The 14,156-nt window shown below is 47.4% G+C and overlaps 2 protein-coding genes across 10 annotated transcripts in view; one reads left to right on the forward strand and one right to left on the reverse strand.

The window, feature by feature from the left end:
- NRDC (nardilysin convertase) overlaps positions 1–1,703 on the forward strand; it is an 86,268-nt gene extending 84,565 nt beyond the window's left edge. The window contains 2 exon segments of the mRNA XM_044001929.1: positions 1,186–1,275; positions 1,481–1,703. Coding sequence (XP_043857864.1) covers positions 1,186–1,275; positions 1,481–1,681 — 291 coding nt within the window. The 3' untranslated portion in view covers positions 1,682–1,703.
- A 584-nt stretch (positions 1,704–2,287) lies between these two features.
- OSBPL9 (oxysterol binding protein like 9) overlaps positions 2,288–14,156 on the reverse strand; it is a 157,287-nt gene continuing 145,418 nt past the window's right edge. For 8 of the 9 annotated variants that reach the window (XM_044001933.1, XM_044001932.1, XM_044001931.1 and 5 more), the window contains 12 exons: positions 8,090–8,202; positions 7,885–8,003; positions 6,935–7,020; positions 6,257–6,428; positions 5,851–5,935; positions 4,800–4,910; positions 4,591–4,654; positions 4,338–4,478; positions 3,771–3,849; positions 3,529–3,620; positions 3,060–3,195; positions 2,288–2,966 (listed from right to left, as the gene is read on the reverse strand). In XM_044001933.1, the coding sequence (XP_043857868.1) occupies positions 2,892–2,966; positions 3,060–3,195; positions 3,529–3,620; positions 3,771–3,849; positions 4,338–4,478; positions 4,591–4,654; positions 4,800–4,910; positions 5,851–5,935; positions 6,257–6,428; positions 6,935–7,020; positions 7,885–8,003; positions 8,090–8,202 (1,273 nt within the window). In that variant the 3' untranslated portion in view covers positions 2,288–2,891. Of the gene's footprint in view, positions 2,967–3,059; positions 3,196–3,528; positions 3,621–3,770; positions 3,850–4,333; positions 4,479–4,590; positions 4,655–4,799; positions 4,911–5,850; positions 5,936–6,256; positions 6,429–6,934; positions 7,021–7,884; positions 8,004–8,089; positions 8,203–14,156 lie in introns of those variants that run through there. The other variant, XR_006356317.1, reaches the window with a different exon arrangement.

Here is a 14,156-nt window from a genome sequence, read left to right on the forward strand (position 1 = left end):
CTTTAACCAACTGTTTGGGGATGTAGAAGGGCCCCTTGTAGGAGGCAGCCTGAGCTGAGACGAACAGGGGAGGAGGCTGGGTCGGTAGAATGGTTCTGAATGCAAAGCAGGAATGGTGGCAGGTGTGCAAGGGAGAGGAGGGGACCTTCTTCCTGGAGCCAATTAGGGCCTGAGCTGTGTGTGGAGACAAGGGGGAGGGATGGTGCTACAGCTGTTGTGAAAACTGGTTAGAAGGGGGCCCAGTAACAGAAATGGAGATGTTTGGGAGGAAGAGGGTTTTAAAGGGAAATTCTGCTTTGGACGACATTCTGACCTGACCAGGTTTAGTTGAATTTGGAATGCCTCTGGGACAACCAGCAGAAACACAGAAAAGCCCTGAAGGAGCAGGCGGGGCTGATATGACAGTGCTTATGATAGAATGATGGAGGGCAGGGAATTTCTATGGTGCCTCATTCTTTTTATACAATTTTATACAAATTTGGGGGGGGGGGCAGGGCAATGCGGGTTAAGTGACTTGCCCAGGGTCATGCCGCTAGTAAGTGTCAAGTGTCTGAGGCCAGATTTGAGCTCAGGTCCTCCTGACTCCAGGGCCAGTGCTTTATCCACTGTGCCACCTAGCTGCCCTTCTAGTGACTTACTTATTCTTTGGATGAAGCTGGAGGCTGAGAATGCAGGGGCCAGTTGGGAGTCAGAAAGAAAAAACTTCAGGAACAGTGATTTTGTGTTTTGGCTAAGGCCAAAAGCAGCTTGGTTGTGACTTTTCCCAGGGTAGCTTTGGGGGGTGGGGGGAAAGATTCTCCAAACAAGCTGGTGCCATGGAGGCAGGTGGAGCCAGTTGGGGGGAGGGATGTGACTCCAGCCAATGGAAAAGGCCACGTTGAAGAAGGGGGTGGTCCCAAAAATCACCCCTCCCCCATCCTCTGTTGGGGGGTTTTGGCCCTAGTCCTGGAACTCTGGGAGGCCAGTGAAATGTATGAGTCTACCAGGCTAGGAAATGGAGGTGGGCTTTATCTAATGCACTTGGAGCCCGCTTTGGGCCACAAAGACTCTCCCCACTCTGGCCTGGCTTCTACTCCTGATAATATAATGGCTCCTAAGGCTGATTCAGTGATTCTTTCCAGGGGAAAACAAAGTGGTAATTTGGACTTTTAAGCCTTTGCTTTTTCTCCTTTTGTCCCCTGGAAGATTCAAGCTCTCAAGTCTTTCTCCAAAGCAGACCTGGTGAACTGGTTCAAGTCTCATAGAGGAAATGGCAGCAAAATAGTCAGTGTGCATGTGAGTACTGATTGATTTGTCCAGGCAGCCGAGATTCAAAGTTTCCCTTCCCCATCCCTCATTAGAGTCTGTTTCTTTTGGTTAATTCAGTTTGCCCCCGGGTTCATACCAAGTCTTTCCTTTTGGCTTTGCTGATGGCACGAGCCGCCATCATGCGACATGAGGCCAAGCTCACCTCTCATGATGGCTGCATGCTTCTTTTCAGGTTGTTGGCTATGGCAAATATGAGACAGAAGATGATGGCTCTGCTACCTGTGATTCTTCCAACTCTTCCTTTGATGAAGTGGCTCAGCTGACCTATTTGCCGACCTCTCCTCTGCTGGCAGATTCCACCATCCCCATTACTGATATCAGGGCTTTCACATCAACTCTTAACCTTCTCCCCTACCATAAAATAGTCAAATAAACTGCAGTCTCTTTGGCCTGAAGCAGTGTGTATTTGAAATTTGTATTTTTGAAATAACACGACTACTGACTTAAGTCTTCCATTCAAGGAGAAGTTTTGCTACATCATGGTCTTTGATTGTCCTCTTGAATTGAGACTAACAGATCCAAAGCATAACATGGTGAACTTGTATGTAGTAATCCTGAAGCCCAAGAGAGAAAGATACCCCTCCCCCCAAAGTGTGCACTTGTAAAGGTTTCTGTGGAGACCACAAAAGACCCATCCAGGCAAAGGCAGCTCATCAGCTCATGGAACAAAGTTACAGATTTTTAAAAAATAAAGAGCCCTTTGTGTTTCTGTATTTACCTTTAATTGGTGTCCATTAAAAAAAAACACAACAAACCATCATTAGACCTCATGGCTTGGCCCTTGCGAGTGACCCAAGGAAGACAAAGGCTGACAGCTAGGCTTAGCTGCCTCTGTAGAGATCACACCATTAGCTGAATTCCCAAGCATGGACAAGGGAAAGCTGCTTATCACTTGGCTTTCATACAAGATCCAGCTCTGGGGCCAACTGGGCTGATTTGCCACTGGGTTATGAACAAAGAAAATAAAAACACAAAAAAGTCTGGAAAAGTATTTTATGAAGCCTTAAGATGCTGCCCATAGTGGAATTAAAGCCCAAGGGTTATAGTTAAATTTAAAAATAAAAATACAGACATTATTTTCAATGAGATAACAAAATGCTAAAACATTTGATTTTATAGTTTGCTAAATAATTTTCTAATAAACCATCCATCCAAAGGAATCTCTATTTACAGATGTAAAGAATAGTTAAGACTTCTTCCATTATGTATATTTATATATATTTATAGATGTGTGTGTATATATATGTATGTATTTATATAGAGATAGAACCCAAGAGAAGAGTATGTGGGACGTGTTCTGTACCTTGGCAGTGGCACTAGAGAGAAAGTGTGCGCACAGCTTGAGCCCAGAGTTTAGAAATGTTTTCAAAGCTTGAATGGATTCTTAAAACTGAAGCCAAACTCTAGCGACTGCCACCCAGAGGAAAGGAGACTCGTCCTGCTTTAATTGTTCACCTGCATCAGTAAGTCCAGTAACCCTGAGATAGGAACCACTGCAAAGAGAAGGGAGGCCCCCAACGCGCCCTCTGCCGCTTAGGGCCGTGGCCGAGCAGGCAGTACAGATGCCGTCACTTCTCTGAAGGTCAATGTTTGCTGGCCCCGAGTCGCTTCAGTAAAGGCTCATCATAGACCCAACACTCTCCATCTTCATGGAATAACTACAAGAAAAAGGCAACTCCAACTCAGAAGCCTGTTTCCCAGGCCCCAAACCCTGCCCTGCCCTCCAAGCAAAGGTGGAAGGATGGACACACCCTGGTTTCCCACTGGATGTCTTTCTCCTTCCTTTCTCGAGCTTCAGCTCTCTGCCTCTCTTCCAGCCTGTGCTTTGCTTCTGTGGCTGCATCAATGTCTCTGATTTTCAAGTTGTAAGTGACATCCTTCCAGAGGCTAAATAGAGAATGATTAAGACATCTACATAAAAGCACTTCTGGGAACAAAAACATCAGCTCAAAGGCCCCTTTCCAACCTCTGAGTCCTGCTAGGGGCAGGGGCACAACATTGCATCTGGAGCCTGAAGCCCAGGATGCAAAGGGAAGGCCCTGCCAGTAGACTGATGCCAGGTGATCTCTGTAGGGGCCCAGCTCTGGTTCCTCTGGCCAAGGGGTCCCTATGAGCTTTGTCACACAAGAAGCAGCTTAGCTTCTTGGCCCTTGGCCTATGACTAGGTTCTTCAGGGCGCCCTCCCGCCCCCATGTCCTTTGATGGCAAGAGCCTCCTTACCAGCGTGACTCGTACTCATTCTGGTCTTCCAGCTTTCTCACTTTCTTCTTAATGATAGGCATCTTCTTGGTATCAATGAAGACTGTATTCTCCTAGAAGACAGAAAGACTGGCACATTCCTTCCAGTCACATCCATCACCCTCCTCCCCAAAGTGCACCCCACACAAGGCCCAGCTCCTGTGCTCGTGGCTGTCTCTGTGGGCAATCACTGGGGAAAAAAGAGAGAACTTTGGGTACTTTACCCCTGTTGCATATTTCGCATACATGACACCGTTCCACTCCCCTTCAACTGAGCAAAAGGACTTCTTGTCATTTGGAGGGCTGAAGAAGAAAGGCCTGAGGTTAGTCACAAGCTAAAGCCAAGGCACCACAGAGCCAACGGGGGAGTCAGCTGAGGAACAGGGTAAGCAGCAGGGGCCAGTGAAGAATCCACTGCAGGCCAAGAGACACAGACAGACCAAGGGATGAGGAATCGGGCCATAAAGGAGTGGGGGGCAGCATCAGTGTGAGGCACCCAGTCAGAAGGCTGGGACACGCCCTTCATGAAGTTACCTGAGAAAGGTGACTGAACAACTAGCCCTGGGCCCTTCTCATGAATACAAAAGGGGCCGGTAGATGCCTTCAGCTACTTCAGGTATGGGATGCCAGCCCTGGTGTGGGGCAGGAAGGATGAGGAAGGCACTCCTACCTCCTGCCCTCCTCCCATGGCCTGCAGCTAAAGCCCCGGCATCCTGGGCCCCAAGGGAGGGGAGATGGCTGAGGTCAGAGACAGACAGAACCTGCTGCATGGGACTAGGCAAGGTACCTACAAAATTTCAGCTGTGATTCGGTGCTTCTTGCCCCCATAGAAAGGCTTTGTGTGGAAGATGATGTTGGCGCTGTACCCCGTCTTGGAGCAGTTAATACTGCATTCTCCTCCCAGCTCTACCCAGGGCACCGTGAGAATAGACCTGTGAAACCCAAAAAGGGCCTTAAGAAGTGGCTGTGTGCAGGAGGCAGGAGGCAACAGGCAGGGCTCTGCTAGGGGTGAGATGGGGGAGGAAGAAAAACATGTTTACTTGCCTTCCATAACCATTGGGGAAGGTGAGAATATAATGCTCATCATAATCAAGACAAGAGACACAACCTGTGAAGACATGAAGAGAAAGCACGGTGAGGCTGGCACTGGCCTCTACCTGAACAGAGAATAGATAGACCGACATTCCCCCATCCAGATGAAAGCTGGCTTCAGGACAGAACCCAGCAGTACAGAGCAGTCTCCGGCCCCATACCTTGTCCTATGTTGTGAACGCCGATGGACATCCCCAAGAATTTGGACTTGGTCCATATGTGCGCATTGAACTGGATCCTCTTACTAAAGCACTCGGCATAAAAAGCTGAAACTGAGAACCAAGACGCAGCCAGTTAGTCCCCGTGTGTCCATCTCACCATGCTGGGCCAAAGACTTCCCCAGCACAGCCACAGACACCTGGGTGAGGGGGGCGCCCGTGAGCCGAAGGATAGACCTGGCTGGCCATATGGCAGGAGTGAGGCCCAGCCACACCAAGAATTAAGTCAACAGTTTCAGCATCAGCTCAGGTCCAAGAACCATGCTGGTCCCGCCGGCCCTCCCCAGGGCCCCTGAGGCAGAAGTCTCCTCTCCTGGCCATGGAAGGGTAGATGCCCAGGTACAAGTGGGCTTTCACTTGACACCCAGGATTTCTGAAAGCCACAGCGGATAGAGTCACAGACATTCCTCTGCTTCCAGGAGCCCGGGGTTGGCACCAAAACGGAGTCTTTTCAGAGACAATTCAGAACAGGTCAGATTCTTGGTCAAAGCAACCAGAGCAACTGGCCTGGCCTGCTAATGAGCCACCACTGTATGGGAAGCCAGAATTGGAGCCGGCTGTGCCTCCTACGGCCAGGAGGCATGAGATGGCCTCAGAACAGGGAAGGCAAAACTAAATAGATGTCGCCCACCTGTGAGGCTACTGCTTGTGACAGCCAGGCTACCATGGGGCAGAGAATTAGGACAAACCCTGCAGACAAGCAGTGAGTGGGACCCAGAACAGAAGGTAACGCGTTTGGAAACTGCACGGATCCTTGAATGACCCCATGCTGCCCCTGGTAGAAAGGCCTTTGTCACTTCCCCCACTCTAGTGGTGAGTCTTGGGCAGCTCCAGGGACCCCGAAGGAATGGGGAAAGGCATGGGAGCGGCAACAGCTCCTTGGCAATATCTGCCCCAGTGACGGCATTGGCATTTTAGGAGAATGCCACACAGGAAGGGTTCAGGCTGACCACAGGGGCAGTGGAACAGCAGGTGGAGCTTAGCTGTCACTTACTGGGCGGGTGATGGGAGACCTGCTCTGCCACAAAGGTGACGCAGTTTTTGGAGCCCCAGGGCACAGGGCCTTCAGACATCGGCTCCTGCCAACAAAAGCACAGCAGACATAGGATGTCACTTGTGGCTGCCACTTCCCTCTGCATTCACCTCTGGAAGTGTGCCAGCCAGGGTCGCCAGGCTTCCATAGTCCCTTCTCAGAGCAGGGCCTGCCCTCCCACGGTCCCACAAGAGCTGGACAGAATGACTACTGCCTAGGCTGCTCTGAAGCCCACAGATGCTTCAGCGGGATCCTGAGGGCAGGGGGAAGCTAGTGCCTGGGGAAGAGAACCTGCATCTAGGCCCAAGAAGAGTCAGATGCCAAGGGAGCTGGTTGGGGCTGAGTAGCAGGGAAGTCTATGACTCACCGCATTTTCTTCATTCTCCATGGGCAGCGTCCAGTGGCACTGGAAGATCTCCCCCAGAATGGGGTTGTATGGCTTTTTGGCCACAGACCCTTTCCTTCCCGCATGGAAGGCAGAAAGGTACCACCTGACGACTTGCACCATTCGGTCCTTCGGGTCCTTCTGGTCGCTGATGCTGAGAGGAGAAAAGCCAACGTCAGCAGTCCTGCGTGTGTCCAGGGCCATGGGTCCCCTGCCATAGGCTCCCTCCATGGGAAGGCCGCCAGGGAGTGGTAGGAGCACCTCGGCCAAAGGCTGCTGCTCCCCTTGCCATAGAAAGGCAGACAGACCTCCTGCCCGCCTGCCCCACTTTGGATCCATGAGCCTAATGGTTTGCCGTTTTCTTCTCCAGCTCATTTTATACATGAGGAAACTGAGGCAAACAGGGTGAAGTGACTCGCCCAAGGTCACACAGCTGCTAAGTGTCTGAGGCTGCATTTGAATTCAACCTCTTCCTGGCTCCAGGGACAACGCTCCATCCAGCTGCACACCCAGCTGGAAAACAGCACTTAGCTCTCAGGGTTATATAGTGAGGGTCAAGTAAGAGAGTATTTGTAAAAGCATCCAGTAGGTGTTTAATAAGTGCTAATACTCCCCCCTACCCCCCAGACATGGAAAGTCTCAGAAAGCATTGTAACATACCTCACAAACAAATCTGGATGTGCAAAAAAGTCAGCGTACATCTCTAAAAGTGATCTTCTTTCGAGAATAAATGTTGGGAGAACCACCTGAAGACACACACATTTGAACTCTCAGAACCTGTATCTCTCTTCAAGGACTTTCTAATCAAGGAGGAGGAACCAATTGCTCCACAGGCAGACAGAGTGAGTGAGGAGCACAGACACTGATAGGCAGCCACAAGCCAGAAGGCTGAGCTGAGGAGCAGCTCAGGGAGCACCCAGCAGCCCCCAGGGCAAGTGGGAGGGAGGTCAGCCCCAGCTGCCAATGCGAATGTGCCCACTGCTTGCTCTGGGTGCCTGGTAGAAAAGTTTTACGTTCAGACCCACACTTGGGGGGGGGGCGGGGGCGGGGAGAGAAACGAAGGGAGGTCCTCCTCCAGCAGGAAGTACTGAGGAAGGGTCACTACCCTGGGGACCTGGGTTCGAGGGCCCTTGTGCCTGGCTCTCCCTCTGTCCTCACCTCCTGGTCAAAGACTCAGCTCAAACCTGCCCTCCTGCACCTTTTTCAGTGCCCCCCTCCCTTCCATTCCTGCTGCATCTATCCTAGACAGCTGTTTGCATGTGACTCCCCCATTCAGCCATGAAGCCCCGGAGGCAGATCCTGATTAAAGTGCTCGGATGGAATGCCCACACCAAAACAAAGCTGTGGGCTCCACTCCCGCCCCTCCCCTCACTCAATTCCTGACAAATTCTTGGGCCAAGGCCCAGCAGCCCAGCACCAGCCTCAGGTGGCTCTGATGTGTCCTTTCTCCCCCAAACATTCCCTCTTCTAGAAGCAGCTCTTTCTGGTACTAGCCCCAGATCCCATGCAGGGCACCCAGTAAGGACCTAAGAAATGTCTACTGAATGGAATCAGCTCCCTGACAGCCCCCTGAAAAGACGCTGCAGCAGTCAGGGCTCCAGGGGGCTCACCTTGGTAAGATCCATTCCTAGCCTAACTTGGGATAAGAGGTGCATGATGACACTCTTATGCTCTTCCACAGAACCGGCCTCTCCATCGTCGTCTCGGTCATCATGCGAGTCAAACAGGTCTGAAAAGCAAATCCCCCTCACTGTCATCTACATCCCAGGAGCCAGCAGCCGATGTCCAGGTGGCCTTCAATAGGGAGTCACTTACCAGCGTCACTCATCCCATTGGAGATGGAGGAAATGAGGGAGTCTGTGGTATCAGGGCGTTTTAAGCTGTTCCCTGAACTGCTGTGGGTCAAGACTGAGGCTGATCCTGAGGAGCTAAAAGATAAAGTCACTTTAGAAATGCCCACTGGATTGCCCATAGTTTCTCCAAGTCCCAAATGGCCGATCCCAGTTCGGTCAGCTGGACACCCTCAGGCATAGCCTCTTGGGAGTTCAGACTTCAGTGGGTCTCTTCTAAACGTTCAAAGATCCTTGGTAAAGAGCCTTCAGCAGGGCTAACCAAGAGCTCAAATTAAGCTGAGTCTAACAGCCAACCAAGTGGAAGTCCAGCACAGCCCACAGAACCCACGGCTGGCAGAGAGCCAAAAGACCTTTAAGAATCTGGCATCAGGCAGTCTGCTATCATCAGTCTGCAAAGAACATAGCACTGGGACATGAAATGAAACAATAATTATACAATGTTTATCAAGTTCTTCTGGCCTGCTAGTGATTGTCCCTTATTTTGGGCAATGATGCAAAAATGGTTTAATTTCCCATTATTTCTTTGGCAATGACAATTAACCACTCCCACACCTTTACTTAAATACCTGACGAGCAGTAAAAGTCAGGGGTCAATATTTGTAAACATCTCTACACAACAAGGGGAAAAATTACCCATCACCAGTGGCTGTAAGAAAACTTGCAAGAGACTTGGGGCCCTTAAATACAACATACAAAACAGCTACTGTTTTAGTGGTGCAAGGGATTCACAACTGAAAAGAAATGCTGCCAACTTCCAGAATAAGCTCAGGACTGAAAAGACAGATGCTATGTCTTCCCACTGCTTTGCAGCGTGCAGTACTACAAACAAAATGCATTCATCGCTTTTTACTGATTTCACCTTTACTTTTTAAAAGGGTCTTTATTATGAAATAATAAAGGAAAGAGCAAGGAAAGGCACACACAGGGGAAACTAGATGATGTAAAAGACCCAAGATTATCTGTGACAATGTATTTTTAAATGTTACATGAGCTTGGAAGGGAGACAAATAGCAATAAAAGAGACAGTAGGGAAAGGGAGTTGAATTGGGACACGACCTGAACTGACTTCCAGATTTTGTTCAATACGAACACCCAGCGCTCCAGCCAAAATAATAGCAAAATTTATCCAGAAGAGCCAAAAGCCAAGAATCCCAAGAAAGGGCATGAAAACAAAGGAGGATGGCCTCGGCCTAGATCTCTCTTCTCTTTCCCAACTCTAGGAGGGAGTGGTCCCTTATCAAGGTTTCCATTATTTCCACTGTTAGTGAAAACCAGATCCAGAACAGAATTTCCCCCTTCTTAAATAATTTCAATTTTATTTTCAGTTTTGAATTCTCTCCCTGCCACCCACCAAGAAAGCAAGAAAAACAACAATTTGTTACAAATATGGATGTGGTCAGACAAAACCAATTACTACATTTGCCATGTCTGAAAAAAAAATCCTTCCATCTGCTGTCGAAGTCCATCATCTCTCTCTGGAGGTGGGCAGCATGTTTCATCAAGAGTCCTGGGGGGGGGGGAGGGGGGGCAGCTATGTGGCGCAGTGGATAAAGCACCAGTGCTGGATTCAGGAGGACCTGAGTTCAAATCCGGCCGCAGACACTTGACACTTATGAGCTGTGTGACCCTGGGCAACCCTCACTGCCCCATCAAAAAAAAAAAAAAGTCTTCTGGGCCATTCCTCAATTGAAAAATGGTCAAAGGATATGAATAGGCAGTTTTCAGACAAAGTAATCAAAGTTATCTATAGTCACTTCAAAAAATGCTCTAAATAACTACTGATTAGAGAAATACAATTTAAAACAATTCTGAGCTGCTACCACCACACACCTATCAGATTGGCTAATATGACAAAAAGTCACACAGCTAGTAAGTATCAAGTGTCTGAGGCTGGATTTGAACTCAGGTCCTCCTGAATCTAGGGCTGGTGCTTTATCCACTGCACCCCCTAGCTGTTCCCTTATTTTTTTTAAAGATATCATCCCATCATGTTCAACTCACACCTGTGCCTTCTGTCTAAATATATTCCATCTAGCTACCCTAATAATGAGAAAGTTCTTATGAGTTACAAGTATCATCTTCCCATGTAGAAATGTAAACAGTTTAACCTTTTAATAGCCCATATGATTTATTTTTTCTGTTTACTTTTTTATGCTTCGAGCCTATAGTAGCTCCCTTTTTTTTTTGGGGGGGGGGTTGCACCAGGGCAATGAGGGTTAAGTGACTTGTCCCGGGTCACACAGTTAAGTGTCAGGTGTCTGAGGCTGGATTCGAACTCAGGTCCTTCTGAATCCAGGGCCAGTATTTTATCCACTGTGCCACCTAGCTGCCCCTATAGTCACTCTTTTAATGGTGGCAAAGAATTAGAGATTGAGGGGATGTCCATCAATTGAGGAATGGCTGAAAAAAGATGTGTATATGATTATGAAAGAATACTTTTGTGCTATAAGAAATGACTAGTATTCTTTCAGAAAAACCTAGAAAAACTTACATGAACTGATGCAAAGTGAATTGAGAACCAGAACACTGTATACAACAACAGCAATATTGTATGATCAACTGTGAACTTAGCTCTTCTCAGCAATACAATGATCCAAGACAATTGTGAAGGACTTATGAGAAAAGGTGCTGTCCATCTCCAGAGAAAGAACCTAGAGCCTAAATCCAGATCAAAGATACTTTTCCTTTTTCTTTCTTTTTTTGTGTCTCTTTTCTTTCACAGCATGACTTAACGTGGAAATGTGTTTTGCATGACTATACTTATATAACCCATGTCAAATTGCTTGCCTTCTCAACTGGGGAGGGGGGCAGAGGAGGAGGGAGAGAGAATTTGGAACTCAAACTTTGAAAAAAGAATGCTAAAATTGTTTTCACATATAACTGGGGGTTGAAATAAAATATTAAATTCTTTAAAAGTCCTCTGGAATTGTGGTTAGTTTAGAAAACAACTTCAAACAGGAAGAAAACGAGACCAATAAGGATGAGGAAAAATGTAGAGAAGACAGAGTCAAAACAAAGTAACAGAAGAAGGATTTAAGAACATGGTTATTATTCATTGGTTAAAAAGAGATCAAATGGGGTCAGGCCCTCCATGTCTGAGAACAAACAGAGCAGAGATGCATCCTTCCTCCTTAGCTTGCTTGACCTTCACCCTGGAAAGACCAGAACAAGAGCACCTAATAGGAGTGGAGACCCAAGGCCTTGATGAACGTTAAGTCCCCCAGTGCAGGTAACTGTACCCCCGGGGCCTGAAGGAAATGGCAGGTGTAACTCTGACAGCCCCTGCCAGGGGTAGTGGAGAGATCATGGACAAAGGGAAAGGGGCCATGGGAGCAAAGGAGGACAAATGTCCTGATCCTGAAAATGGAAAGGGAAAAGGGGCTGCAGACGCTGAGCCAGTTAGCTGTATTTCGATTCCTAGGGAACAGGTAAATCCCCAGAAGCCAGCCAGGCTTCATCAAGAACATGCTAGCTCGCTGCACTGTGCTGCAGGGGGAACAATGGAAATATAGTTTGCCTGGGACAGTCTCTCAAGCTATTTATTCTTGTGGAGATGCTGGGAGAGAAATGGATTAGAGGGCTGGACTCATGGCTCAACATCAAGGACATAGGTCGTCTCCAGTGGAATATCACCATGGATCTGAGCCTGGGCTATTTCACATTATTTATCATTGACTTGCTCATCACATCTGCAGATGAAACCAGGCTGGGAGGGAAAGCCAACAGCGTAGTTGGCAGAGTGAGAATCCAAAAGGGTCTTAACAAGCCAGACCCTTAGGCTGAATCTAATAGGACATTTAATGAAGCCAAATCTAAAGTCTTGCACATGGGTACAAAGGATTAACCTCACATGTATACAACAGTAGAGACACTGATGTGCTGATGAAAGATCTCGGGGTTTGGTGGACTGTAACTTCAATGAGTCAGCCAAGTGAAGTGGGCACCACACATGCTCATGCCATCTTGGGCTGCAGTAAGAGGGGAGAGGGCTTCCAGAAATAGAGAGTGGTCAGCCTCACTGTCTTCTACCCTCAGCTAGAATGCTTCATTCAGTTTCAGAAACCAGATCAAGGACATTACTAAACTAAGCTACAAATCAGAGTACACAAGCAGGAGATGATGATGAAGGGCCTTGAAGATAGACTGAAGGAACTAAGAATGTTTATCTTGGAAAAGAGAAGACTCTGGGGAGAGATGGTAGCTGTCTTTACGGATTTGAAGGGCCCTCCTGTGGGGAAAGGATTAGATTTTTCTCTATGCCCTCAGAAGGCAGAACCAGAAGCAACAAGAATGAAGTAGCCAAGAGGCAAAATAATGTTCGACATCAGAAAAACTGGACTAGCTCACAATCAGCCATGTCAACAAGTGGAATGGGCTGCCTTGAAAAGGAGTGGTGGTCTGCCAAAAGAGGCTGGACAACCCACCATTCATCAGGGATGTCGGAGTAGGGGGCAGATGAGATGCTCTGTCTCTCAAGTCTCTGTCAACTCTCAAAATTCTGATTCTATGAAGAGAAAGCAGATTTAAAAAGCAAAACAAACAAAACCCACCATTCATACTGTCCTGAACTGTCCTCTTCCCCATTCTTAAAGTGTTTCTACATGTGAATGGATTGCTGATTTCCCAATAAAACAGAATTTAAAAAAGAAAAGAAAATCAGTGAGGTTGAGATGAAGATACAAAATTTACAGAGGGGAAGGTTGTCAAAGAATCTTGGAACCTAATTAACACTGAAAATACAAGTGACAAAGCAAACACCGAACTACTGAGCTAAATCATCCCAACATGTGGCATGAGGGAGCTCTTTCATTTCACAAGTGATTCAGATGTGGAACAGAGATTCTTAACTGAGGATCTGTAGACTCACTTTTTCATAGTTTATTGACTCTATTTCAAGAAACTTGGTTTCTTTTGTAATCCCAGGTATTTTATTTGATACATTGAAAAGCATTATTCTAAGAAGGGATCCATGGGCTTCTGCATAATGCTGTCGAAGGGGTCTAGGACACAAAAAAGGTGAAGAAGCCCTGGTGGAAAGAATACAAACTACCATTATTTATCCACTACCACCCCACCTCCCATGAAGTATTTGTTTCAGTAAAGCAAAATAAGGCCCTAAAAGAGTCTCTTCCTTTTTTAAAAATAATTTTTTATTTTCAGTTCTCCATTTTCTCCCTCCTTCTAACCCCTCCCCAAACCACTGAGAAAGCAAGAAATAAGACTCTTCCTTGGAAGGGGTTTCCCAATCATACATCCTAATCCTTCTCTGCAGATTCCTCAGAAGATGTAAGACAGGGAAACGTCTGCTTGCCAAAGGTCATGGCTGTGCTGAATGAGATCTAGAGCAGAGGACAGCTGAAGAGGAGCCAGTGGGGCCCCACAAGCTGTTTTTGCAGATGCCATTGTATTGGTTGTGTATCTAGACCCAGAACATGGCAGTCTCCTGGAAGACATCTGTAAACCCTCTTTTGAGGTATGATGTGACCACGCACACAGCAAAGATCAAATGGATGAACAGTGTGCTTTGCCCAGATGTACTTATCTGGATGTGTGACCTATAGAGTCTATTTATTGGCAAGTATCCTTAGGAGAAAGAACTGATGAAAAGTGAAGTGAGCAGAACCAGAACACTGTATACACTAATGGCAACACTGACTGACTTAGCTCTTCTCAGCAATACAATAATCTAGGAATCCCAAAGGACTCATGATAGAAAATGCTCTCCACATTCAGAGAAAAAAATTGATGGGAGTCCAGATGCAGACTGAAGCATATTATTTTCACTTTTGAAAAAAGGATCCTTAGGAGAAACAATACAGACTAATGAGCTGGACCCAGAGTTGAACAAGAGGAAGAGAACAGGATGGGAATACCTTTAAAGAAGTGCAAATAACCCCAAGTTCCCCTTGGAAACGAAGGCCCATATTTTCAATACTAATAGTCAGTTGCTGAGGGGCAGTGAGACATGAAACACAACAAAGAGCTTCTGAAGAACCGGAAATGGACACGCCCCAGGGGGTTATGGTCGG

The sequence above is a fragment of the Dromiciops gliroides genome, chromosome 4 (genome assembly GCF_019393635.1).
Source record: "Dromiciops gliroides isolate mDroGli1 chromosome 4, mDroGli1.pri, whole genome shotgun sequence".
Classification (NCBI taxonomy): Eukaryota; Metazoa; Chordata; class Mammalia; order Microbiotheria; family Microbiotheriidae; genus Dromiciops; species Dromiciops gliroides.